The following is a 24,038-nucleotide window of genomic DNA, read 5'->3' as shown; positions in this document are numbered from 1 at the left end:
CCTCAGGCTTTGTGTTCATGTTAAAGGAGTGAAGGCAGAGTGTCCCTGGGAGTGTCTGGACATGGCTGTCCCCTGGAGCAGGGATGCTGCCAGGCCAGGCAGGGAGGGCAGTGGCCATCCCTGTGTGCTGCCTTTGTGGTGGGATTCTGTGTGGAGAGGCTGATCTTGTGACCCCAGCTCGTGGGGATTTGCAAGAGCCTGGCTGCTGAGGGTAAGGTCAGCAGTGCTGGACAAAGTGCTGTGTTGAATGAGGGCTGAGGGTTCTGAGGGACCTCGGGCAGCTGGGCAGGGACAGCCACACACTGGGATTGGGGAGCTGGTGGGATGTGGGGAGGTGCAAAGAGACTGTGGGGGGCAGCCTGGTGTGGACACTCCTTGAACCTCATGTGAGGCAGGGTTTGGTGGGGTTTTTTTGGGTCAGGAAATGCAGGTCCATTGAAATTCAAGGTTTTTGTGGAGCTTCACCAGCCTGCAGGGCTGCTGGCCATCCCAGACCCTGGAGGTTATTTGGGAGAAGTGATTTGGGAGTTCTTGTTTTGCATAGATAAAGTCTTCATTTTCTGTCTGCAGAGTGTCATCACACTTCTGAAATGTCTCTCTTTTGCGTGGGATCCGTCTTTCCATTCTGCTGTATTTTAGCAGTCCAGTAAACACATCAGGCACTGCTCCCCTTTGGAGATGTGACCTCGGGAGCTGAAATCCACAAGGACTTGTGCTTTAAAGCCCCCCCAAAACCAGACAAACCCCCTTTTTCTCTTCAAAAAGACTGCTCTCCCTTTTATAGATCGGATGAGCACAACTGGTGGCTCATTATCTCCCAGTAATGCCTTGTCAGCATCACTGTGCAGAGAACAGATCTTGTTTTGTAGCGGAAATTATTACATGTGGACGTCAGAAAAGCAGAAGAATACCCTGTTAAAGCCTATTTTTCTGCATGGTTTAATTATCTAAATCTCTCCTCTATTCCAGCCTCTCACATCCTTTACATCTGATTAGCTCTCCTCCTCCTCTCTCCCCCACAGGAAGGTAAAGGCACCTGAACCCATTTTTATTCAGTTGCAGGCAGGAATGGGAAATGAATGAGTGACTGGACACAGCAGCAGGGAAAGGTGGATTGTTATCATCTCCCCTCTGGTAATTATGGCTTCTCAGAAATCCTGTTATTTTGTGGATTTTCGAGCAGGCTTTGCCATTCCTGTCTTGTCTGTTGCCAACTTTGCTGCTCTGGCAAACACTGACTGCCCTCAAAAAGAAATATGGGCTGAACTGTTTAAGCTTTTGTGGCTAAATTCTGGTTGGGGGGTGGTGCCCAGCCTGTACTTCAGGCACTGCTTGTACCCTGAGTCTTCCTCTGCTGTCTGAGCAGAGCTCTGGGGGATGGAGGAACCCTTTGGGACAGTGGATGTGTTCAGTGGAGACCAGCCCCATCTCCCTGGCACCCCCACTGATGTGTCCTTCTCTGCACTGAGGGTCCCTGGCCATCCCTGCACATGATCCCCAGAGGTTACTCTGGGAAACCAGCACCCCCCAGCTGAGGCTGAGACTTTGTGTGAGTGAGGAACTCGTGGAACTGTGCAGGAGACCCCAGCCAGCCTCCCTCTCCAGGGTCAGACTTTCCATTGCCTCCTTCCCCTCCTTCAAGGGCACCTCACCTGGAAGGAACAGCCCTGCTTGGAGATTCCTGGCTTTCCACAGCCCTGCCTGGAGATTCCTGGCTGTCCAGAACTCTGCCTGGAGATTCCCAGCTTTCCACAGCCCTGCTGGAGATGCCCAGCTTTCCAGAGCCCAGCTTGGAGATTCCTGGCTTTCCAGAGCCCAGCCTGGAGATTCCTGGCTTTCCCTGGCTCCTGGGGGAGCTGGGGCTGCGGAGGCGGCGGTGGCCAGACAAGGTGGCCCTTTGACATTTACAGAGTGGCCTTTCAGAGCTGTGAAGTGTCCCTGCTGCTGCCCTACAAAACAGCTGCCGTGCCCCAGCACGGAGCAGGAATGTGGCACACAATGGGCCAGTGTTGGCCCCCATAAAGCTCTGCTTCTTGTGCCCTCCACAAAGGGGCTCAGAGCCCGTGCAGGGCTTGGCCCTGACCCCACTGACTCTCCCACCTCTGCCACCAGCAGCTTTGGGCTGAGCTGAGGGAGTGGGGAGGAGAAACCCAGTGTGGGGCTTTTTCCTGCTCTCCTCTCTCATGTGCTGATATTCAATAACTGACTGACAGAAAAGGCAGCACGTGGGCTGGGAGGGTTCTTGGTATCCTCAGGAGGAGAGGATGTAGCCTCAAGCTGCACCAGGTTGGACATCAGGAAGAATTTTGTCATGGAAAGGGTTTTGAAGCATTGGAAGGGGCTGCCCAGGGAGGTGGTGGGGTCCCCATCCCTGAAGGGGTTCAGCAGACTGGACATGGCACTCAGTGCTCTGGTGATCATCAGTCAAAGGTTGGACTCAGTGATTGTGGAGGCCTTTTCCACCTGAGTGATTCTGTGATTCTGAGTGTTAACAGCATTGCTTTCCCACCAAAGTGTCTTGGAGCATTTGGCTTTCAAATGTGAACTTTTCCACGTTGCCCAGGAAGGTGTAGGAGAGATTTCTGCCCTGGCTGCTGTCAGAAACCACAGAAAATCAGCACTAAAGGAGCCCAGCTCCCTGGAGGAACACACCATTTTTGGAGACATCTCTTCTGAATCCTCCTAATCTTGTACAGAATCCTTTTGTCTTATCCCATCAAAGTGTGACAAAGCCTTTTCATGGGGATTGTTTTAAAGATGCTCGTGGTTCAACACGATTTCCCTTGTTCCCATGGAGTGCTGTGAATTGTGGCTGTGAAGTGTGGCTGTTCCAGGGACACCCATGCCCTGCTGGGACAGCTGATGGGCACTGCTGTCACTGGGGCTTCCCAAGGGGACAGGTGACGCTGGAGATGTCCAGGGCAGGACTGGTGTAGCTCTCACTTTGCTCTTTCTTAGGGCAATGTGTGGGTGTGTGCTCTGTGCTTCAAGGGGAAAACAGTAAATGGATTTGGGAAAACTCTTGTTGTAGGTTTTGTATGGCTCATCTGCAGGGCATGCCCTGATTTGAGACCCATGGAAGCTCCCTCCTTCTCTGCCTCAAAATCTTGCCAATCTCATATGTTTTGAAAATAAAGGCACAGGAGCTTGGTGCTGTGCTGTTCTGGCTGGGTTTGACATGGCCAGGGAGTCCCTGGGCTCTGACTGGGGCATCCAAGCTTTTCTGGTGTCTGGGAATATATTCAAAATTAATTTCTCCATTCTTCCTCCTTGGGGGAAAAAAAAAAAAAAAGGAAGAATAGGAATGATTGGAGCTTGCTGAGGGTTTTCTGTTAGACCATTAACTGTGCACAGCTTGTCTCCCAACAGCCCCTAAGGCCATGGTCCTTCATCCTCCCATCCATCTTGTGCCTGTCATGTCCCTGCTAAAATCAAGATGTTTCCGTGGAGGGGGAGTGGAGACCCCTTGCAGATGTGGCTGCACATTGTGGTCTGTCTCAATCACAGATACTTTCATGCTTTTTTCCCCTTGTGATGAGGCCTTGAGTTGCTGTGCAGTCTGTGCAAAGTGAGGGCATTGCCCGAGCTCCCAAGCCCAGTCCCTCACTGTGTCCTCCCCCAGGCACCAGACCTGGCAGGAAATCATCTGCAGGATGCTCTGGGCTTCAGGGGTGCTCCATTCTCTGTGCCCTGCTCCTGAGACACTCCCAGGTGGGGTCAAAACTGGCTGCAGTCCTCCTCTTTGCCAGTATCCAAGGGAGGGCTGGGGTGTCTCTGCTGTGTCCCCTTGACTTCTGTACCCGTAAAGCTGCAGTGCTGTGTAAAATCCCAACCAGAGGGCATTTGGTTGCCACCAGTGGCACAAATCTCTTGGCAAGTGACAGGATCCTGTGGCTCTTCCCCCTTGAGAGGAGTGGAAGGGAGCTGTGGGGACTGGAAATAAAACCGGGCAGGCTTTTTGCAGACATAATTTTGGGTGTAGGCTGTTCCCTACCCCAATATTTTATTTACACTGCTGTGCCCATGGCTGTGGGAATGCTGCTGCCTGGGGTGGCTGTGTCCTGAGGCAGAGCAGGGACCCTGATGGATGAACCAGCTCCTGCCCTGGGGGGTTCCCAAACCTGCTGTGTTGCCCTCATCCCCAGGGGGGTCACACCATTCCATGCTGGATCCAAGCCTTGGATGTGGCTGTGCCCTGACCAGCAATCCCTGCCTGCTCCTTTTGCCAGTGCCTCGTGTGCTGGTGATGGTTTTAATCAGTAGGAAACATCTGTAAGGTTGATGGATGATGTGATGGTGATACACACCACCTACACGGTCTCCAGAGTGAGTGTATTCATAAAAACCTGGTGGAAACCAGTGCTGGCAGGAGATTTTGATTACTGGAAGTCTGGTTCTATCCCAACACATATTTGTATAAATTCTTTGTGAGAGCTGAACGTTGGCTGGCTTCAGAGGGGTTAATCATCATCTGAAGTGGAGTTGAGTAATTGATGTTGCTGCATCAAAACGTTTCCCTCTTCCCATCCCCCTCATTCTCCCCACTTCCCCCAAAAAGAAATTCTTGGCTGATACTCAGAATCCAGTTCAGTTCTCACTGTGTAAGTATTAAACTGTGGGTCTTTTCTTTCAAATTTCTGGATTTTTATGGGCACAATTGGTCTGTTAACAGGATTTTTTTTTTGTGGTTTCAATGCATTTATATCATTGACCTTTGCTTTAAAAAGTGTCTGACAGACTTTGCTGGGCTGGAGCTATAAAAAGGAGTGTTGTAAGGGGGCTTTATTCTGTGGAAGCAATGACCACAGGCAAAGCTTTATATTTGCTGAGTGATTTAATTCTTGCACATGCAGGACTTGGCTCTGTGCCATGTGTAACATGTTGAGAAAAGGTCTGTTCAAGAGCCATTCAAACCAAACTTTCCAAACAGTCCTTTTTTTTTTTCCTTTCTTTTTTAAGCTTTCTTTCCTGTTATTTCTAAACTAACGAGTAAAATCAAGGAACTGTGCCCCAAAATGCTGAATTGAGCTCCAGCAGGGTCACTGGGGAAATAAACCTCCTTGAAAGAAATGAAATGGGAGTCTGTGTGGAAGCAGGGAGGAAGAGGAGGGTGTCATTGAGAAAAAGGCTGGAGCAGGGACACGAGGGAGTCAAGCAGAGCTCTCAGAACTCCAGGGTGAAGATGATGCAGCTCAAATGCTTGATCCTACAAAACCCTGCTCACATGCTGCATGCCCAAAAGATGTGTTTTCAGGCTAAACATCACATTTTCCTCCCCGTAGCACATGCTTTTCCCTGCCTGTCCCTGCCCTCTTACAAGAATAGCAGTAGCAGTCAGGAGCAAATAATAAAAAGCTGCTTTTTGTTTGCGCTTATTTTAAACACTGTGACAACGTTTGGATTAATGTTGGGTCTTGTGAAAAGCTCTTTAAAAGTCAAACATTCTGAGCTGCTTACCAGCCAAACATACTGAGCTGCTTACCAGCATGCCTTTGAATTCTGCATCTGCCCGCTGCACTTCCAGATAATGGCCTGGAGAGCAAGGAAACATCATATTTCTTTCTTCTTCTTGTAATCAGGCAATTAAATATGCTTGAGATTTCAGATTCTGCAGGTATTTAATTGTGTAGCCCCTTGGGCTGAGGGCTGTATTTTGGTGAGTAGTTCCTTTTCCTTTGGTAAGCAAACAAACAGAAATACTGAATTATGCTAATTTCTAACAGAAGCAATGTCTTGTCCAAAACATCACAATCTACTGCGTTTTAGTTAAAAACAACACATCAACAGTGCATCAAACATCTATTAGTTTTAATCAGCAGATTTTTCTGGAGGCTTTTAGGAGCAAATTGTGCCTTGCTCAGTCTTTCCAGGAGGAGAGAGGGAACAATGGATGAGCTTTGTGCAGGCACAGTGAGCCCTGAAATGCTGATTTGAAAAGGCATTTCAAAGGTGTTTAAAAGGTGTTTGAACAGGGTGGAGGTCACACAGGGGAGAGCTCAGAGGGTGATGCAGCATGGAAGGGCTGTCTGTGGCTCTGTCTGTATCACCCCCAGTGCAGGTAAATCCATCACCTGGAGGGCACCAGTGCTGTTTATTTGGGTTGCTGTCCTGGTTCCTGCAGGTCCCCCAGGGCTGTCAGGATGTGCAGAGGCACTGGGTGCTCTCTGTGCCTTGGCTTGGCTGTCCCAGTGTGCAGGTGGGATGAGCCACCTCCAGCAGTGGCTGTGCCCAGGCTGGATGGGAAGGAGCATTTATCCATTCCTGTGATTCCTCTGGGAGTTGAGCTAAATGCTGCCAGTGTATGAAGTCTGTTATGAAAGCAAAGCGTTGGAAGCCTCTGTGTGGAGAGAGTGGCACAGAAAACCAAAGGAATGAGGGTAACCTTTGCTTTTTATAGCTCCTGGTATTTGTTTGCTCATGGCAGCCACCAGCAATGCCCTCTGTGTTCACAGTGCAGAGCTCCACCCTCCCTGCAGTCACACTGTGCCCAAGTAAACAGCTCCTGTCTGGGTCAGCTGGAGTGGAAGCCTCTGCTGGGGACAGGAAAACCCTCTCTTGTCTCCCTGCCTTTGCTGGGTAGAATTCAGCTGGAGAGAGGGGCCTTGCCCAGGTGTCCATGGAGATGGGGAAGGGATAAATGGGATCATGGAGGAGAAGAGGAGGGAGTGCAGGTGGCTGACACCTGCCCTGGCTGGAGCCAAGCAGGACACATGAGCTGCTGCCCCAGCTCCCAGGGGAGCCAGCAGAGCAGGTGGTGAGCAGGGAATTGTCTGCTCACACAAAAATCTGGGAGGTGCTGCTCAGCACTATGTGGAGGGGAGAGGGTGACCCACGTGGGTGCTCTGGGATGGTTCAGGCACAGACCATGGGTGTGCCAGTGTCCTGCAGGACCCAGGGCTGGTGCAGGTGGAGCAGGGACTCCAGAGGGGCTGTGGGAGCATCTGCTGGGGCTGATGCAAGGGAATGGCTCTGGGCCAAGGCTTTCTGGAATGAGCAATGATTTCTGGTGCCCAGCTGAAATTGCTGTCAGGGCAACTGGCTTGGCAGACACTCATCCTTTCTTGAAGTGCCCATCACTTTTTGGGAATGGTCGCCCCTGGGTTTCATGTCCTGCTTCCAGCAGAAAGGACAAAAGGGAGTCCCAAGCCCTGCCTGCAGGTTTGTACCTTGGATGCCTCCCAGCAGAGCCTGATCTCACTGTTTGTTTTTCCCTCTGCAGCTCTGGGCAGTGCCAGTGCAAAGCTGGTGTCACGGGCCTGAAGTGTGACCGGTGCAGCGAGGGCTACTTCAGGTTCAACGAGACCACGTGTGAGCCCTGCCAGTGCAACAACCTCTCCCACACCTGCGACAGCTCCACAGGTGATGATGTCCTCTTGTCACCATGGGGGTGCTCACTTCACCTGCCCCCTCTGTCTCTGGTTTCTCTGTTCTCATTTAACACACTTTGCTCTTATCCCCTTCATCTACATCTTTTTGCCTTGTGTACCCAAAATCTTTGTCTTAAAGCTGAAATGGAAATGCAAGGTTGGCATTGGTCTCCTTTGAAGGAGGGCAATGAAGGCTGTGTGCTTTAGCCCAGGCTGCAGTGCAGAGCCCTAACTCAGCAGCCTGTATCAAAAACTGGGGCTCTATTGTTCTCTGCACTTACACAAACACACAACATGGGCTTTTAAAGACCTTTTGTTTAGCTGCTGTTTACCTGGAAACATACCCTGTGCTGGCACTGACGTAAGGGGACTTGCTGCCACAGATAACAGGATTAGAGCTGCTAAAAACTGCCAGCATCTAATTAATACTGCCCACTTCTTATAAATCGGCCTTGTTAATTTTCCTTGATTATTTCTTTGACTCTCTCTCACATGGATGTTGATGGAATGCAAATGTTGAGGCACCTGTGCTTGAACAGCTTATGGGAGAGCAGGGAGAGCCTAATTGCTTTGCCATCTCACCTGGAAGGAGGGATCCTGGAGGAGCACTGTTCTGGGGCTGCCTGCACAACCCCCACTTCAGCCACAGCACTCACTTCAGATTCCAAATTCTCCTCAAAACTTCAGGCTGAAAGGTAGTTCTGTAATATTCATCCAGGAGCTTTGAAAGGGGTGATAATTAAAAGTAGTGTTGCAGAATTTGTTGGTGGAGAGGCAGAGCTCATGAAATCAGGTATTTCTGGGCAGTTTGTGCCCGTGTGTTCCCTCAAGGGCTGTGTGTTTGCAGCAGAGGAATGCCCTGGTCCGTGGGCACTGGCTCTGCGTTCCTTGGGGGTGAATTCCTGCGTTCCCTTGAGGATGAATTACTGCATTCACTCCCATGCTGGATTCTGTGTGCTTATGTCCTAGCAGCACTGAGGGATACAAGGCTGACACTAAAGCTGTGCACACATCAGCTGTCTGACTGATTTGGAGCTGGGTGTGTGGGTTTTGTGAAGGAGGAGGATAATCTGCTCTTCCTTTTTTCCCTTCAGTGTTCCTCCTGCTCTCAGTTTATCAAAGAAAACCCAGCACAGACCTTGCTCCTGGGATGGGGCTGCTCTTCCTGCTGGGATTGCCCACTGCTGCCCACAGCATTGCAATGAAAACCCCTCATTTTGCTTAATGACCTGTTGTTGATTTGACAGAAACTTTATGCTGCTGTGGCTGAGGGAACCAAACAAAACCAGAACAGAGAAGTTGATTAAGAATTAGATCGGATGCCTGCTCTAGAGACTGCACTCTGTGTGACCTCCCCAGCTTTACATCAATTCTGTGTAGCCTTTGTCCAATTTTCAAAGTTTTTTCCCATTAATGCTATACTTTGGGCTCCCTCTGCTGGCTCTGCAGTCAGCTCCTGCTTGGCATCACTCTGGCCAGGAGGAATACTTAAAATTACTGGGCATAAATAAATAACTTGGGCAGCAGGAGCTCCCCAGCTGACAGCACTTCCTCTGCCACAACCCTTGTACTCCGTGGTGTGTCTGCACTGAGGTGGGCTGGTGCTTCCCAGTTGGGGTCCTGTGAGGTCTGATCCTTCCCGAGGGCATTATCAGGATGAGAAGTGCTATTAATTATTAAGGCTCTCCACAGTGATACCTGGTTGCATGCCTGTGCCTGCTCTGCCTGGCTGAGCAGCCTGCTGACTCAGGGAAACAGCCATTTGCAGGGCTGGTGAGATGGATGTGGGTGATTTCTGCTGATGGGAAAGACATTGGTGCTGAGGTGACCAAGGCCACACAGGTGTGATTCCAGATTTATGCCCCTGTCAGTGCCTGGGGAGCACTGTCCAAGGCAGCCTTGCTGTGACCAGGCAGATGAACTTCCCTGTTCAAGACACCCATCCCTCTGAAACAATTGATCCAGGTTTGCAGCTGGAGAAACCAAGCATAGCAGATAATTTTCCCTTCTAAACCTGACATCTCTCCCACAAAAACCACTGGCTCGTGCCTGACAGGCTGCTGAGGGAAGAGCAAACAGTGTGTGGGAGGTGACGCTGAGCAAGGGGTGCTGGCAGGGCCCTGCTGGGTGGGTGAATCAGCCACTTCCTGGGTTTGCTTCCTGCCCTTGGCAGCAGGGCTGGCTGCAAGGACATGCCAGGCTGCCGGGGGATGCTTGGCTGTGGAGTCATCACTGTGGGAATTGAGGAGCAGCAGCCGTGTCGGGCTTGTGAGGGAGCCAAACTGTTCTGATATTAATAAGAAAATCTGCTGTAGTCTTTATAACAGTCAGCACAAACCTCAGTCAGGATTTTTTCCTGTGGTTGATGTTGATATGAGACTTGCCCATCCCCCAGCAGCACTGCTGGGTCAGCTCAGTGGATCTGTCCCTGCTCTCCCACTGCTCTGGGCCACCCCAGTTTGTAGAAAGGGCTGCTGCCTTTGCAGACTCTGGTACATAGGATTTAATCCAATCTTCCCTCAGCTCCCTGCCACCTCACCAAGGAGCCAGCTGAATTACAGCATGTTCCTGGTGATGGATGGGCTTTATATAGAGGCTGTGCTTTTGTAACTAAGGAGATTTTTCTTCTGGGTCACAGTGGTATCAAAATGCAGTTTGGAGGCCATTAGGGGACGGCGTCTGTGAAGCCACGGCACGTCGAGTTTCTGATTCAGGGGCTTCCCCAGGAAGGGCAGGTGGCTCCCGTGAGCCCCCCCTTCTCTGCTTCTCTGGGAAGGTCACTGACTGCTGCTGCCTTGTCCTGGGGTGCAGGAGCTGGAGCCACACTGGTAAGATGGAGCTGCCTGCCCCCAAAGCAGGGCAGTGGCATGTCCTCACCCCTGAGCACCAGCCCAGGTGGACAGGAAGAGGCTGCACAGAAAAAACTAAAGGTATAAACCTCAGGGACCCCTCATGAGAGTGGGGGACTTTCAGCACCAGTGTTCCATCTCACTGCTGGTATAAATGCAAACTGAAACTGCTTTCCTTGAGGAGAATTTTAACACTGATAACTTGTGTTTACCTGCAGTGACCTTTTAGTGGTGAGCTGTGGGGCCTCTGCTGGGGCCACCTGCTTTTTCCCATTATCTGTGTATGTGTGGAACGAGGGGATGAGCATCAGAAGGTCATAAGAGGCCAGGATCATGTTTTGGCCAGAGGGCATCCAAAACCACCTGTGAGCTCTGATAATTGAGTGTGTTCCACGTGGATTCTTGCTCTAAATGTTCTGCTCCAGTTCCTGCTGCTGAATGTTTGCTTGTTCTCCTCTCTGCTCCTCAGGCACCTGCCTGGACTGCCAGGAGAACACGGAGGGGAAGCACTGTGAGCTCTGCAAGGAGGGTTTCTATCGGAGCACCCAGCCTGCCCACGGCTGCCAGCACTGCCCCTGCTCCACTGTGGCATCCACTGGCACCTGCCACTTACGTGAGGCTCTTCTTTTGGTCTAATTCCTCATAATGAAGGCTGCTCTCCTCAGTTAAATTGCCCCTCAGAGTGCGTCAGCCCAAGGTGTTTTATAGCCTGTGGAGCTCCTGTTTGTGGGCACTGGAAGCAGCACCTGCTGTGATGGGTCCCTGGTGCTTGTGTTGCCTCCTGTGAGAGCAGCTGTGCAGGGGAGGGATCAGAATCAAAAAATGGTTTGGCTTGGAAGGGATCTTAAAGTCTGGTTCCAGCTCTCAGTGTGTTGCTGCAGTCTGCTCTGAACAGCCTGCAGAGTTTTGCAGAGAAGCTGCTGAGCTCGTGGCAGCCAGGAGGGGGGCAGGAGGTGCTCAGCAGTGCCATGTAGCCCTCCATACTTCTGAGCCTGCTTCTGAACATCTCCATGGGACTCCATGCAGAGATTCCCCAACATAACTGAGACAAGTCAGAGCTGTAATAGTCATATCTGAGACTTTTTTTGATATTTCCCTAATCAGTTTTGCAAGCAAGCTGCTTCTGGCTTTGTATAGGCCCAAAAGTTCCTTTGGATTGCAAGCATCCCTGATATAGTTCCAGCTGTTCTCTGAAATTGCCTGTTTGAGATGGAAATGTTCAGGAATAATAATCTATTTCCTTAGCAACGTGCTGAGTTTGCTCTGTGAGGTTGGTACAAGGCATCAGAACTCCTCAAAGCTGTTTTTTCCCCTACTAACAGAGAAGATGTTGAAGTCAGATGTTTTGTTTTCAGCTCAGAATTTGAGATTATCAATACTTGGTGGCCAGTGATTTTTGTCAGGGTGCCTTGTGGTCAGTTCCCACAGAACAAACCCCACAGCACGGGTGTCTCTGCGAGGGGCTGTGGCCCATCCCTGCTTTGCTTTCTGTGTTCTCCAGAGCCTGGCGAGAGCATCCCGAGGTGTGACAAGTGCAAACCAGGGTACACTGGCCTCAACTGCAACCAGTGTGACAAGGGCTACTACAACTCAGACAGCATCTGCACGAGGTGTGAGTGCAACGGGAACGTGGACCCCGCGCTGTCCCCCAGCGTGTGCCGGCCCGACAGCGGCGAGTGCATCGGCTGCCTCTACCACACCACGGGCTTCCACTGTGAGCTGTGTGAGGAGGGCTACAGCAGGGACTCCGAGGGCACCAACTGCACCAGGAAAGGTAAAAAGTGCTGCCCAAGTCAGTGTCAAGGCTCACTGTGCAGCTGGCCGAAGGTTGGAGAGGGAATGGTTTTAATTGTTTTTGTTAGTTTAGATTCATCTGGCCTCTGGTGCAGAGAAGAAAACCAGATCTTTGTAACAGAATCAAAGAATGAACTAGGTTGGAAATGGCCTTAAGGATCATCTAGTCCAACCTATGACCTAACACCTCCTCCTCAATTAAACCATGGCACTGAGTGCCACATCCAGGATTTTTTTAAACACATCCAGGGGGACAGGGACTCCCCCACCTCCAATTCCAGCACACAGTTGTTGGTGCCTGCTGGCCTTGAAGGGTGGTTTAGAGTCAGCTCTGTGACCACCCTGATTCCAGACCCTGGCAGGCACTGCTAGTGACCAAGCTGGAAAAAAACCCAGTCCATTTGTAGTGTATTTAATGTAGAATGAGAGAAAATGGTTCTGGAGTTGCTCCTTCAGTGGTTTTCTGGAGGTTGGTTTTCATGGTGGATGTTCATACCATGCATGGAAACATTACCAGTGTGATGTATGAGATGAAAAAACCCAGAGTTCAGGGAAGTATTTAGGCACAAATTTGTCCTTGTCATGGACAGAGATCCAATTCAGATCTTCCATCAGGAGCTAATGTGGTTTTCACTCGTGTGCTGCTCACTGGGTGTGTAATCACGGAGTCCTTCCCTGCTCAGGGAGATGATCACTACAACAAAGTTGCATGCTCATTAGCTGTAACAGGGCTGGAAATGGCACTTTTGCATCAGTTCATCCATTACCTGCCCCTGTACAGCTCTGGCTTTGTGCAAGGATCCACATGACCTTGCTCCATTAAAATCTGTGTGTATGGCTTTCCTTGGGTACTTGCAGTTTTCACCATTCTCTTTTATTTTAATGGCATTGTTGTAGCCAGTTCCTGATGTGGGAAAAGCCTGTTCCCTTTCAAGGGGGCTGGGACATGCTCCTTGAGCTTTCCTTTCTCCCTCACACTTATGTTTTCCCTTTTTTATTGAGCAATTAAAAAGATGTCCAGCTTCTTTCCAGTTCCTTAAACAAAAATTGTGTAAAAACTGACATGCTGAAGTTACTGAGCATTAACTTGTTTTAGGTTAAGATTTTCATAAATCACCTGTGCATTTGAGTGGCTTCTGGAGTGAAATCATCACCCAGGCTGTGTTTCAGTGGTCACAGGTGAAATGAGCCAGCAGGTTCTGTACAGCCTGGGCAAAGCTCATGTATCCACAGGGGCCATCCAGAGTCTTAAGCCTGACCAGGACTCTGGTGCTTTCAAGGCAGATAGAGAGGATATTGAAAGGTCCAGAGTGAGTGTTTTCAGCCCCAGAGCAGTTGGTGCTCCTGCTGCTGTGGGGTGGCACAGCAGGGACTCACACTGGTGCACTGTGGCTCTGTGCCACCCAGCCAAGCACTGCAGCCTCCCCGGGACCGGGCACTGGCCTCCTGCCAGAGCTCTCCACTGCAGGAGGCAGCAGCAGCTCTGCCGAGCCGGCGCTTCAATCAAGCAGCTGGATCTGAGGCTCCTGTCAAAGCTGCCAAAGCAGCCCATTGAGTGAGCAGCTGCTGCTCTCAAGGAGCTGCTCTGGGACATCTGGAGGGCTGGCAGGGCCCCGGGAGCGGAACAGGCAGCGCCGTGTCACGGCCCGGGGCCAGAGCCGGCACTTCACCGTGACGTTCCTGGCAGCGCCAGGAAATGTCTTCACCCCAGGCCTCCGTGCCAGCCCTGAGCTGATGCTGACTCACACATAAAGCCCAGAAAAGTGCTGTTTCCTTGCTGGTGAATCAGCCATTGTCTCGGTTCTGTTTTTTCCCTACTTACAGCTTTGCCAGGGATTGAGTGTTGGTGAAGGAATTTGGAAAGGATGACTGAATTCCTCATGCCCTTTTCCCAAAGCCAGAGGTTTTCCAGGAACTTCTTGCTCCTGTCATGTTGCTTCCTATTGCAAAATTTTGCCTGTCATGCCATAGAGAAATGCCTTCTGGCATTCAGCATCCTGTGTCCTTATCAGCCTGAGGCAGGAGCTGTAGGGAACAGAGGAGCTGCTGCAGGGAGAGGACTCTGAGCAGAACCTCAGTCAGGTGTGTGGTGCCCCTTCCAGAGGAATTTCTTTCTCTGCCTGAACTGGGAATGTGACAGCCCAAAGTTAACTTGTGGGAGTTCCCCTGAGGGCCCGTGGCAGGACATGTGCTGAATATTTCCAGCTCCTGTTGCCATTGGAGATGCAGCTTAGTGCAAAATTAGTCCTTCGGAAGTGACTCTCCTCCTCAGTCATAATTAGTAGATGTTCAGGAGAGCTGGAAGCTGGATCTGTACAGCATGGCACCATCAGCTGTAATTGCTGCAGCTGTACACGGATTTAAAATGAAGTTGCTTTTCTGTTGGCAGGAAGAGAGTGGGAAAGAGGATGCAGAGAGTCCTGTGGAGCAATAGGTGCAGAGAACATTCTGGCTGATTGAGGCTTCAGCTTGTGGAGTGTTCCTGTTGCCTGAACTTGAGAATCTAAAATAGATCAGGTTATTCATGTGAGGAAATGCTTTATTAGCTACATTTGTGAGCTTAATACTACAGATTTCTGGTGCTGTCTGAGGCCTGTAGCTCAGCAGGTTTGATGCAGGCATAATGAATTCACATCCCACTTCTGAGATCTCAAGGTTAACCTGACTCCTGAACTGAGAAGGAAGTTTGTCCCATGGCTGTTGGAAGCAAGCAAGGTTCTTGGCTATTTAGGAAAAGCCAGAGCACAGTCTGGTAGTTCCCATGTTCTGATCTTTCCTGTGGGCACCTATGCCAGCAGCTGAAGCCAAACCAGGATTCCAGCTGGCCTCTGCTGGGTTCAAAAGCTTCTGAAGGACATCCACAGTCTTTTTGTTGTGATTTGGTGATCTCCTGCTTATGGCTGTGTGGACTGGGGATCTCCATGTGGCTTGTGTGTGACTTCATTCAAAAGCAGAACTGAGGTTATTTTGCCCTTTTACCTAAAGTGGTGTGAACACTGAACCCACTAGTTGATTTTTTCAGTTTTGATCTTCTTGTTTGTACAAGTAGGGCAGAAATAATAATACTGAGAACAAAGTCCTACATCTGGTGCACTGGTTGTGAAGGGTTTAAGCTGCTGGAGTTGCTGTGTGTGAGTGTGCAGCCCACACAGACACCAAGGGACGCGTTGGTTCAGAGTCCAAACTTGCTGAGCTTGGTAAAGCCTCATTTTCCTGGTCTGAACAGGAGCTGGACTGGGACTTGCTGTCATCATTGAATCATGAATCATTGTCATGTATTGAACCCTGAATCGTGACTGCTGCACCTGTCCCTCAGCACCAGACTTGTCAGAGCAGTCCTGTAGTCCATGGACACTTAGCACACAGAATTATATTTAAAAAACCCCCACACAACCCTGGACAGACATTTTTTAAACTGCTTTGAAAAAATACCAGTTTAGCAGTGCAGCCTTAATTATCATAATAACTGTGATATAAATGTCAAATCTCTTATGTTTGTGGTTGATTTTCAGCTCAGCAGATTTTCTTATTGATAATTTTTTAATTTGTTTTGTAGAAGCCACTCTTGGCCCAGAACCAAGGGAGTTTACAACTTCAGCTCCAAATACCACCAAGGCCACATCCTTTTCCACGGCAGTGCTAAACAGTACTTTGTCACCGACAACTCTACAGACAATATTTCCTATAAGCTCCTCTGACAACAGCACCTCTGCTTTCGCAGATGTTTCATGGACTCAGTTTAACATCATTATTTTGACAGTGATCATCATTGTTGTGGTCCTACTAATGGGCTTTGTGGGTGCTGTCTACATGTACCGTGAGTATCAGAACAGAAAACTTAACGCTCCCTTTTGGACCATTGAACTCAAAGAGGACAACATCAGCTTCAGCAGCTACCACGACAGCATTCCCAACGCTGACGTGTCGGGGCTGCTGGAAGATGATGGCAATGAGGTGGCCCCCAATGGACAGCTCACGCTGACGACTCCCATGCATAATTATAAAGCTTAGAAGTCATCCAGCTATTCCAAAGTTTGCTTCTCAAAAAGTGGCAGGGCTTGTGGAAGGGGTGTCAGGATCCGTGCCAAGGCTCCACGCAGAGGAATTTGCTCTTCAGATGCTCTCTGGTGCAAGGCGTGCTGTAGCTTGCAGGTGAACAGAAGATAGTGCAGTACCCCTGAATTTCAGGTAGTGTGGTGAAATGCATTCAGTGTTCTCCATAAAGATCCATAGAATTCACTGTTGTTATAAACTGGATTGTGCTGAATTGAAACTTTTTTTATGAAGAGGTGGTGGGGTGGAGAGAGCAGAACCCGATGAGGAGTCAGAAGCTACTTGGTTTCCAGCCAACCCAACCCTTGTGTCTTCATCCTTTAGTTTGAGAAGTAGCTCATGAATTAACAGTGGAATTTCAGGAAACAGATCTTTGGAAAGGCATCATCTTCATTCCTGACAAAAACTTATTTGAAAAGGAGAACAAAAAAAAAGGGAAGTAATTGTTCACTGTACTACCAAAAGGCAAGTAGGAGGAGTGAGTTGCACACTGAAAAAGTCACCATTATCTGTTCCCATTAAGCAGGGAAATGGGAAAAAAGTCCTAAGAACACTTGAGTTAGGGAAGAGACTAAGCTCTTCCCTTTCTGAATATTTATACAGGGTGATGATGCTATTAAGACGTAGCAATCCATTTTTTTCTAGAAGGAGTTAATGAACTTGTATAGTTTCTGTGCAAGGGAAGACGACAAGACATCTCAGGGTTGCCATGTAAAAATAAAAGCCAGGCTTAATACCCTACCCTGATAGAAATGGTGTGTTCTGTATATAAAATGTAATATATCTTCTTGGAATTGTATTTGTAATTATTTGTAAAAAAGACAAGCAACCAACTGACCAACCAAAAAATCCCCAACAACAAAACCATGAGCCCCTCCCCGACCTCCCCCACTCCCCAGGTCATGTTTTATCCTCTAGGTTTTAATTGTACAGCGGTTAGTGACGTTGTTTAAAAAAGAAAAAAATCATGAGGATTGTTTAAAATACTGTAAATGAGATGGCAATATTGTTGGAGCTGGGCCTCTGGCAAACACCAACTGCTTAAAGCTTTTCTTCCACTGTCATTGAATAACTTCTTTTTTAGAGAAAATGTGAGTGCTCCCTACTTGTATCTGTCAAATTTTGCCATTCCTTCAAATACAGAGTGAATACCAGTGTTGCCATGACTAGGGCTGAGTAGGTGTCCAAAAATTGGATGCACCAATGTATTCCTTGCTGTTCATTCTCTCTACAAAATGCAAATACACTGTCACAATCACTCTGAGAGCCTGGGCTCCTTCGCTGAGGTTCTCCCAAGTGGGTGCTCATTGTGTGGAGAGATCCCTCTGCCATCCTTGCTGAGCTGACATGGCAGGGGGGATGTGCTGGAGGGCTGAGCTCAGCCCCCATGCCTCCTGAGGGCCAAAGGTCTCCTGGATTTGGGTGGAAACAGCTTTGGGATGAAGAGCTCGCAGGACCCGATGTGCGCTTCGAGGCTCAGAAGGTAAAAGGGCACAGATGCTTTCAGAATTTAAAGCAGCACAAGGTGGTGATGGGGAATCAGCTGTTAAAAAAACACTGCAGGGAACAGGTTTTACAGATTCCCCTGGTTTTGGTGAGAGGCTGGTGGGCTGTCAGCAGAGAGAACAACTCACAGGTGGCACAGGGAGGTCCCACCATGGAGGTCCTGGGTTGGTACCTGCAGTGTGTGCCTCAGGGCAGGGGCTGTGCTCCCTGTGCCACCTGTCCCACCCTGGAAATCAAACTACTGCATGGAAATGGGCCAAGAAACAAATATTTCCCCCCCTGTTGCTCATCTTCAGAGCTGCAGCTGCGTTGCTGTCTGTGTGGGGCAATGGTGATACAGAAGCTGGTGGCTGTATCCTCTGAGCCAGGAAAATGTGAATGTTTCTCCAGATGAGAAATGGCAGGGAGAACATGTTGGTTATTTATTTGTTTTTTGGTACTGTGAGGAGGTTTCTCTTATATCTGGAAACTTGGCAGGGGGGAAATAGGTGATTCAAACACATGCTCAAAGATGCCATTTCTGCCTAGAATAACTTGCTGTCTGATTTAAATTTGAGGCATGGCAAATCAGAATGAAAATTGTTGAGGATGACCAAGGGAAATGGTGAGGGCAGAATATGGAATTGCATATAGGCCCAAGGTGATGGAAAAAAGCTGATGGAATAAAACTGATGGAAAAGCTCCTGTTGCCTGCAGTGGGCCAGGGTGAGGTCCCATATTCAGGTAACAAATCTGGCTCATGTCATTCAGAACAGTGTTACTTTTAGCTATAAAACGGGGGAGGACTGGAGGAGAAAAGCTGGATATTGCTAATCCTTGAGTTACTCATCAAACTTTTAAAGAGCAGGGTGGTGCCAAAACAGAAAATTTCCTGGAAGTTGTAATTATTGCTGATCTAGCAATACAGTTGCACTTGGTCACTTCATGGGGTGAGGAAAGGTAATTTAGGAAGTGCTGGCTTCTGAGACTGATGCTAGCAAGCAAATCAAAGGACAGGTTGTTCACTTTAATGTTTCTAAAATACTTTAGCAGATTTTTTAATCTCTGCCACAAAACACCTCTTCCTTAAATTTTGCTGTGACTGTGGGCTGCTTTGTAACAGGAACAGGCTTGGATTTTGTCTCTCTGTAGAAGTAGGGACCATCTGCTCAAGCAGAGCGTGGGCTCAGGTGCTGAGCCCTCCTGGTCCCTGCCTGCCACAGCACAGGAGGTGTTGGCACCTGGGCTGCTTCTGACCTCCAAAGTAATCCAAAGGCTTTGTGTTTGGGAGGAGGAGTCAGGATGCCCTGCAGGGCGGGACAGCTGCTGCCTGTGGATTGCACAGCTGGATGAAGGGATGGAGACAGCCTGGAAACGTGATGGGAAGCTTGGTTGGGCAGGGGGGACCTGGCTGCCCAGATTTGGAAGGCACAGGATGTTCCTGAACAGGGAGCACCGTGAGGATGTGGCACTGGCACCGTGCTTGTCAAATGGCAGAATGACACCTCCTGCCACCCAGGCCTGGGCACACAGGAGCAACAGTAATAAAAGGAGATCAGTGCCTCAGCAGGGAAGGAATAAACAGCTTCTTGTTTGCCTTTGGTGATGTGAGATCAGATTGCTCGTGCTCTTATCAGTTCCCCTGGCACCACAGGAGGGGAGGAAGAGGCTGAGCTGGTTCTGTCTCCAGTCACCTTGGGCTGGGTTGTACCTGGAGGGGTGGCAGAGCTCAAACGCTTGTGCCAGGTACTGGTGCCACCAGCACCATGCTGCGTGTCATCGCTCGTCTGAGGCTCCGCACGTGCTGAGGTTTGTCCTGAGGGTGGGTAAGGGCAGGAGAACCAGAAGTGGACTCTCAGGGCTCTTTTGAGGCCCAGCTGAGCAGCCAGCGAGGCCAGGGGAGGGCATCTTGGTGACCTGTGGGGCTGAGGTGGCCATCCAGGTACACGTGTAGCACCTTGTGCCTGGGAATGCTGCCCAGCTGCGGGGCTGGGCTGTCACAGAGAAGGGCACTCGTGGCAGGGGACAGCAGCTCAGAGCAGAGGGGGTGTGACAGGGCTGGTGGATGTGGGAAAGCAGCTCCAGGCACTGTCCCTGGCAGGGTGAGGGCCCAGCTGGCCTGGCTGGGGTGAGCCCAGCCTGGCAGTAAAGGCAGAGGGACAGAAGGAGCAGATGAAGGGCACAGAGCTGGGGTGGGGCAGGGCTCGGGGCAGCCTGCAGGGCTCCCAGCTTGGGGGAGCACTGGGAGTGCAACAGACATGCAGAAAAGTGGTTGGGCTAATGAGGAGAGATATCTCCAACCTCGTGGACCACTGTAGCTGGAAATAGCTATGAGGAGCACTAGCCCTGGGGAGCTGTCAGGAGATGTCAGCCACTGGAATGATAAAATTCCCTTGGACCAGGCTGAGCAAACTTAGCAGGCATTTAGGAAAGAGGAGGCGATATATCCAGCATCCTTCAGGTATCCTGGGCCAGTTAACCACTGCTGTGCAGCATCATCCTCTTCAGAGTTACAGGCAATGTAAATGTGGCAGAAAGTTTGCACAGTCTCCTTTAAATAAGGGATATAAAAATAGTTTTCTCTTTAGAGTGAAGTTTTAGAGTGAGCTCCCACAGGACTCTGCTCTTTATGTGTCACAGGAATGGATTAAAATAAGAAAAATGTGGGCCTTAAAAGTTGTACTTGCTCCCATCTGAAACCCATCAGTCTCACTCTACATCCAAATACGGCATCTCCCAAGCTTATGCTATGCTTACAAATGCATTTCTAAAAAGAAAAAAAAGTGTATGATTTGAATATATGTCAGAATTTATACAGAAGAATGTTATTTAAAATGAATAAAAATAAATGTATATAATTTGTATCTATGCCACTTGGATTTTTGCATTTGTGTTTTTGTTCATTGAATTTCAGCAGGAGTCTTCCCAGTGACAGAAAGGATTGAATCCAATCTCATCCCAGTAATAACATTTGTTCCAAGAGAATTATTCCTTCATTATGCCCCTGTATTCAAGATGAGAACCAAGGCACAAAAATGTTTTCTATCACAGATATTCATAAGCACAGTTGACATTCTGTGTCGGAAAATCCAGCTAAAAAATGAGCCCTCTGATCTCCTGTGTCTGCTATGAACCATCCCAGCCCTCAGCTGTGTTTGGGAGCTCCACAGGCAATGACTGTTTTCCCACTGTTTTCTGTATCATTCACATGGACACATTTTGTCAGAGGTGTGAATCACTAACAGGGAAACCCTCAGAGCAGAGCTGGAAATGGGATGAGGATATTGTATCAGATTTTTCTTCATGACCACAGATGTCTTTCAAAGGCCATTTTTGTTACAGAAACTCTGAAATGCACATCTGTGGCATCAGTTCTGGGAGTGTTTGCAGAGGGGCCCGTGGAAAACTTGCATTTCCTTCTCACTTGGCAGAGTTAGAAAATTGATTTTGTTTTGCAAACACAACTGCTAAAGGCTCTTTTTTTGGTGAACGCTGTGTGTGACTCTTCAGCCCTTATTAAGCAAAGAACTTGGAGAGGTAAGGCTTCATACACTGAGCGAGCACATGGTTTTAAGTGTTCATTCAGGCATTTGAGCCAGAGCTGTGTAAGGAAGGGCCACACTGCTGAAATTCGAGGGAGTTTATTGAGACCTGATTTGCATTAGCAGAGCAGTTGGATCGTGCATGACTTAACTTGGGAAGAATCTTGCTGTGAGCTGTGTGAGGAGGAGGCAGCGCTGAGTCTGAACCAGGTCCCCAGAGCAGGGAGTGAGGACAGGAGGGTGAGGGGGACCCGTGTTCAGCTGGTGGTGACATCAGCCCTCCTTGTGCCAGCACAGCCAGCAGCTGGCTCCCGTCCTGCTCAGCTCAGCCCCACCACTGCCCTCCTTTCCCAGACTCCCTTTAGGACTCTGCCTGAGGTGGGAAGCATCTCAGGCTGCCTTGAGAAGGAGGAAAGCTCCAACAAGGCTTCCTGGCATGAGGCTTTAGTGTAATCTCCCCAAATGTGCTACTAATGAATTTAAGGTTAAACAACATTAAGCAGATTATCCGAAGGCAAGTTGTTAAGTGTTTCTAAACAACACATTTCCCAGCCCCTTCTGCCCCTTGCAGCTTCCTGGTGCTACTGCAGCTCGTAAAACGGGACAGTGCAGTACATTTCCCAGGGAAATTTTCCATCCTGCCTGTGTGTATACATAGAATCATAGGACCACAGAATGGTTTGGGTTGGAAAGAACCTAAAAGATCATCTCATTTCCCCTCCTGCCATGGGCAGGGACACCAACTAGACCAAGTTGCTCCAAGCCAGCTTGGCCCTGAACACTTCCAGGGAAGACAGACAGGGATGTATCTCTATATATCCTTATATTTGTCCATCAGACAGCCACTTCATGAAGTAATGAACTTCACAAGGAGGGCCCTGCTGATTTCCTTTTGACTACAGTGTGTTGCACATGGGCTGTGACTCTGCAGACTCATATGCTGTGTGTGCAGAGTGATTTACTTGTGGCTGATTTAAAGACCCACATCAAATATGTAAAACCTCACAGAAACCTTAAACAAGATTAAACAAATTGGTATTATCATTTCAAGTGAGTGGACTTAGTCATTTTATGATGATCTGCTCTGTAAAGGAGGAAAACTCACATTTCAGCCTGGCTGATCAGATCCTGGTGCCATATGGCAGACCTGATTTTGTGAACTTAATTTCAGCTTGGCAGAGGCCACTGCAAAAGGGTTTCAGTCATATAAGGTGACCAGTGTCTCTTGAGGTCTCTCATGGGGGAGTTGAAGGGACTAAACATCCTTGGGGTCATCAGACCCCAAATGCAAAGCATGAGGCATGTCCAGTTGGACAGGAGATGGGCTTAAGAGCTTTATTTGTGCTAAGTAGTGTCAGACACTTCTGGCAGTTTGGGACTGCTACAGCTCCATCATGCACTTATACCCATAAAGCTGAAAGAATTAAGCAGGCATGGGAAGCCCACCATGACCATACACATCCAGAGCTGCAGCGGCTGCTCCCACCAGTCTGGGGCATTTGACAGGTGAGTGTCAATCTAAACAGTGCAGGTACATGGAGGAAATGGAGTTCACAGGGCACCAGGCCAACTGGGAATAATAAACTCACGGAATTCATGGCCTATGGTCAGCCCTTCTCCGTGGCCTAATTCCTGCCTGGGTAAGAGTCCCCTTGAGACAGCCTTGAGGAAAGTGAGTGAAACCTGACCTGAGCTGGTACCAAAGAGGAAACCAAATCCAAAAGAGGAAACCAAATCTAATGCACAGGGTCACTCTTGTGCTTCCTTGTGTTACAGAGAATGGTAAGAACAAGTCCCAGCATGAGGCACCACCTGATGCTCGATGCACTCTGGGGGCAGAGTGGCTGGAAGGCAGCCCAGTAGAAAATGAGCTGGGAATGCTGGTTGGCAGTGGCTGAACATGTGCCCAGGTGGGCAAGAAGGCCAATGGCTCCTGGATTGTACCAGCAATAGCGTGGTCACAGGTCAGGGCAGTGATTGTCCCCTGTGCTGAGCACAGGTGAGGCTCCTCGAGTGCTGTGCCCAGTTCTGGGTCCCTTGTGACCAGAAAGACCTTGAGGGACAGGAGCAGGTCCAGGGAAGGGAATGGAGCTGGGGAAGGGTCTGGAGCACAAGCAGAGGGAGCTGGAAAGGAGCTCAGCCTGGAGAAAAGGAGGCTCAGAGGGGATCTTGTGGCTCTGCACAGCTCCTGACAGGAGGGGAGAGCCGGGGGGGTCAGCTCTGCTCCTAAGGAACAATAGGGAACAGCTTCAAGCTGTAGGGGTGAGGTTCAGGTTGGACATCAGGAGAAATTTCTTCACAAAATGGGTGATTAGACATTAGGAAGGAGCTGGCTAGAGAGGTGACAGAGTCACTGTCCTTGGAGGTGTCCAAGGAGTGACGGGACATGGCACTCAGCGCACTGGGCTGGCTGACAAGGTGGGCATTGGTCAAAGGTTGGATTCCATACCTCAGAGGTCTTTTCCAGCCTAAATAATTCTGTGAATCTGTGAGGATGTAAATAAATATTGCAGGGAGGCATTTCAACCCTGCACACGGGTTCTAAATGAACTAAAGGGAGGCAAGGATGCACAGCAAGGAGGGGTCTGGAGCTCCTCCTGTGCCCGGCGTTTTTACCCTGGCCGTGCCCCGTGAAGGAGGGGCCACAACAGCAGCATTTAATCCAGTTCAGCATTTATTAGAAATGTCCAGTGCAGTTGCATTTTCTCCCACAAAAAGTGGGAGAGCCGACACACTTTTGTAAAAAAAAAAAAAAAAAAAAAAAAAAAAACAAAAAAAACCAAAAAAACAAAACAAAACAAAAAAAAAAAAAACAAACAAAAAAAAAAAAAAAAAACCCCTCTCAGATCGTTCAAAATCCGCCTGCGCGGATGATGACAGCAGCTGCCTGCACCCCTGCCCGATGCGATGAGCGGTGACCAGAATGTGGAACTAACGCGTGTTTATTT

The 24,038-nt window shown here is 49.3% G+C and overlaps 1 protein-coding gene across 1 annotated transcript in view; it reads left to right on the top strand.

Annotated features, from left to right (window-relative positions):
• Positions 1-20,417, top strand: part of MEGF9 (multiple EGF like domains 9) — a 48,151-nt gene extending 27,734 nt beyond the window's left edge. The window contains exons 3-6 of the mRNA XM_064393266.1: positions 7,220-7,359; positions 10,686-10,829; positions 11,718-11,990; positions 15,567-20,417. Of these exons, the coding sequence (XP_064249336.1) occupies positions 7,220-7,359; positions 10,686-10,829; positions 11,718-11,990; positions 15,567-16,021 (1,012 nt within the window). The 3' untranslated portion in view covers positions 16,022-20,417. The remainder of the gene's footprint in view (positions 1-7,219; positions 7,360-10,685; positions 10,830-11,717; positions 11,991-15,566) is intronic.
• Positions 20,418-24,038: the final 3,621 nt, after the last annotated feature.

This window comes from Passer domesticus, chromosome 18 (genome assembly GCF_036417665.1).
Source record: "Passer domesticus isolate bPasDom1 chromosome 18, bPasDom1.hap1, whole genome shotgun sequence".
Classification (NCBI taxonomy): Eukaryota; Metazoa; Chordata; class Aves; order Passeriformes; family Passeridae; genus Passer; species Passer domesticus.
This window is presented reverse-complemented; position numbering and strand designations above follow the sequence as displayed.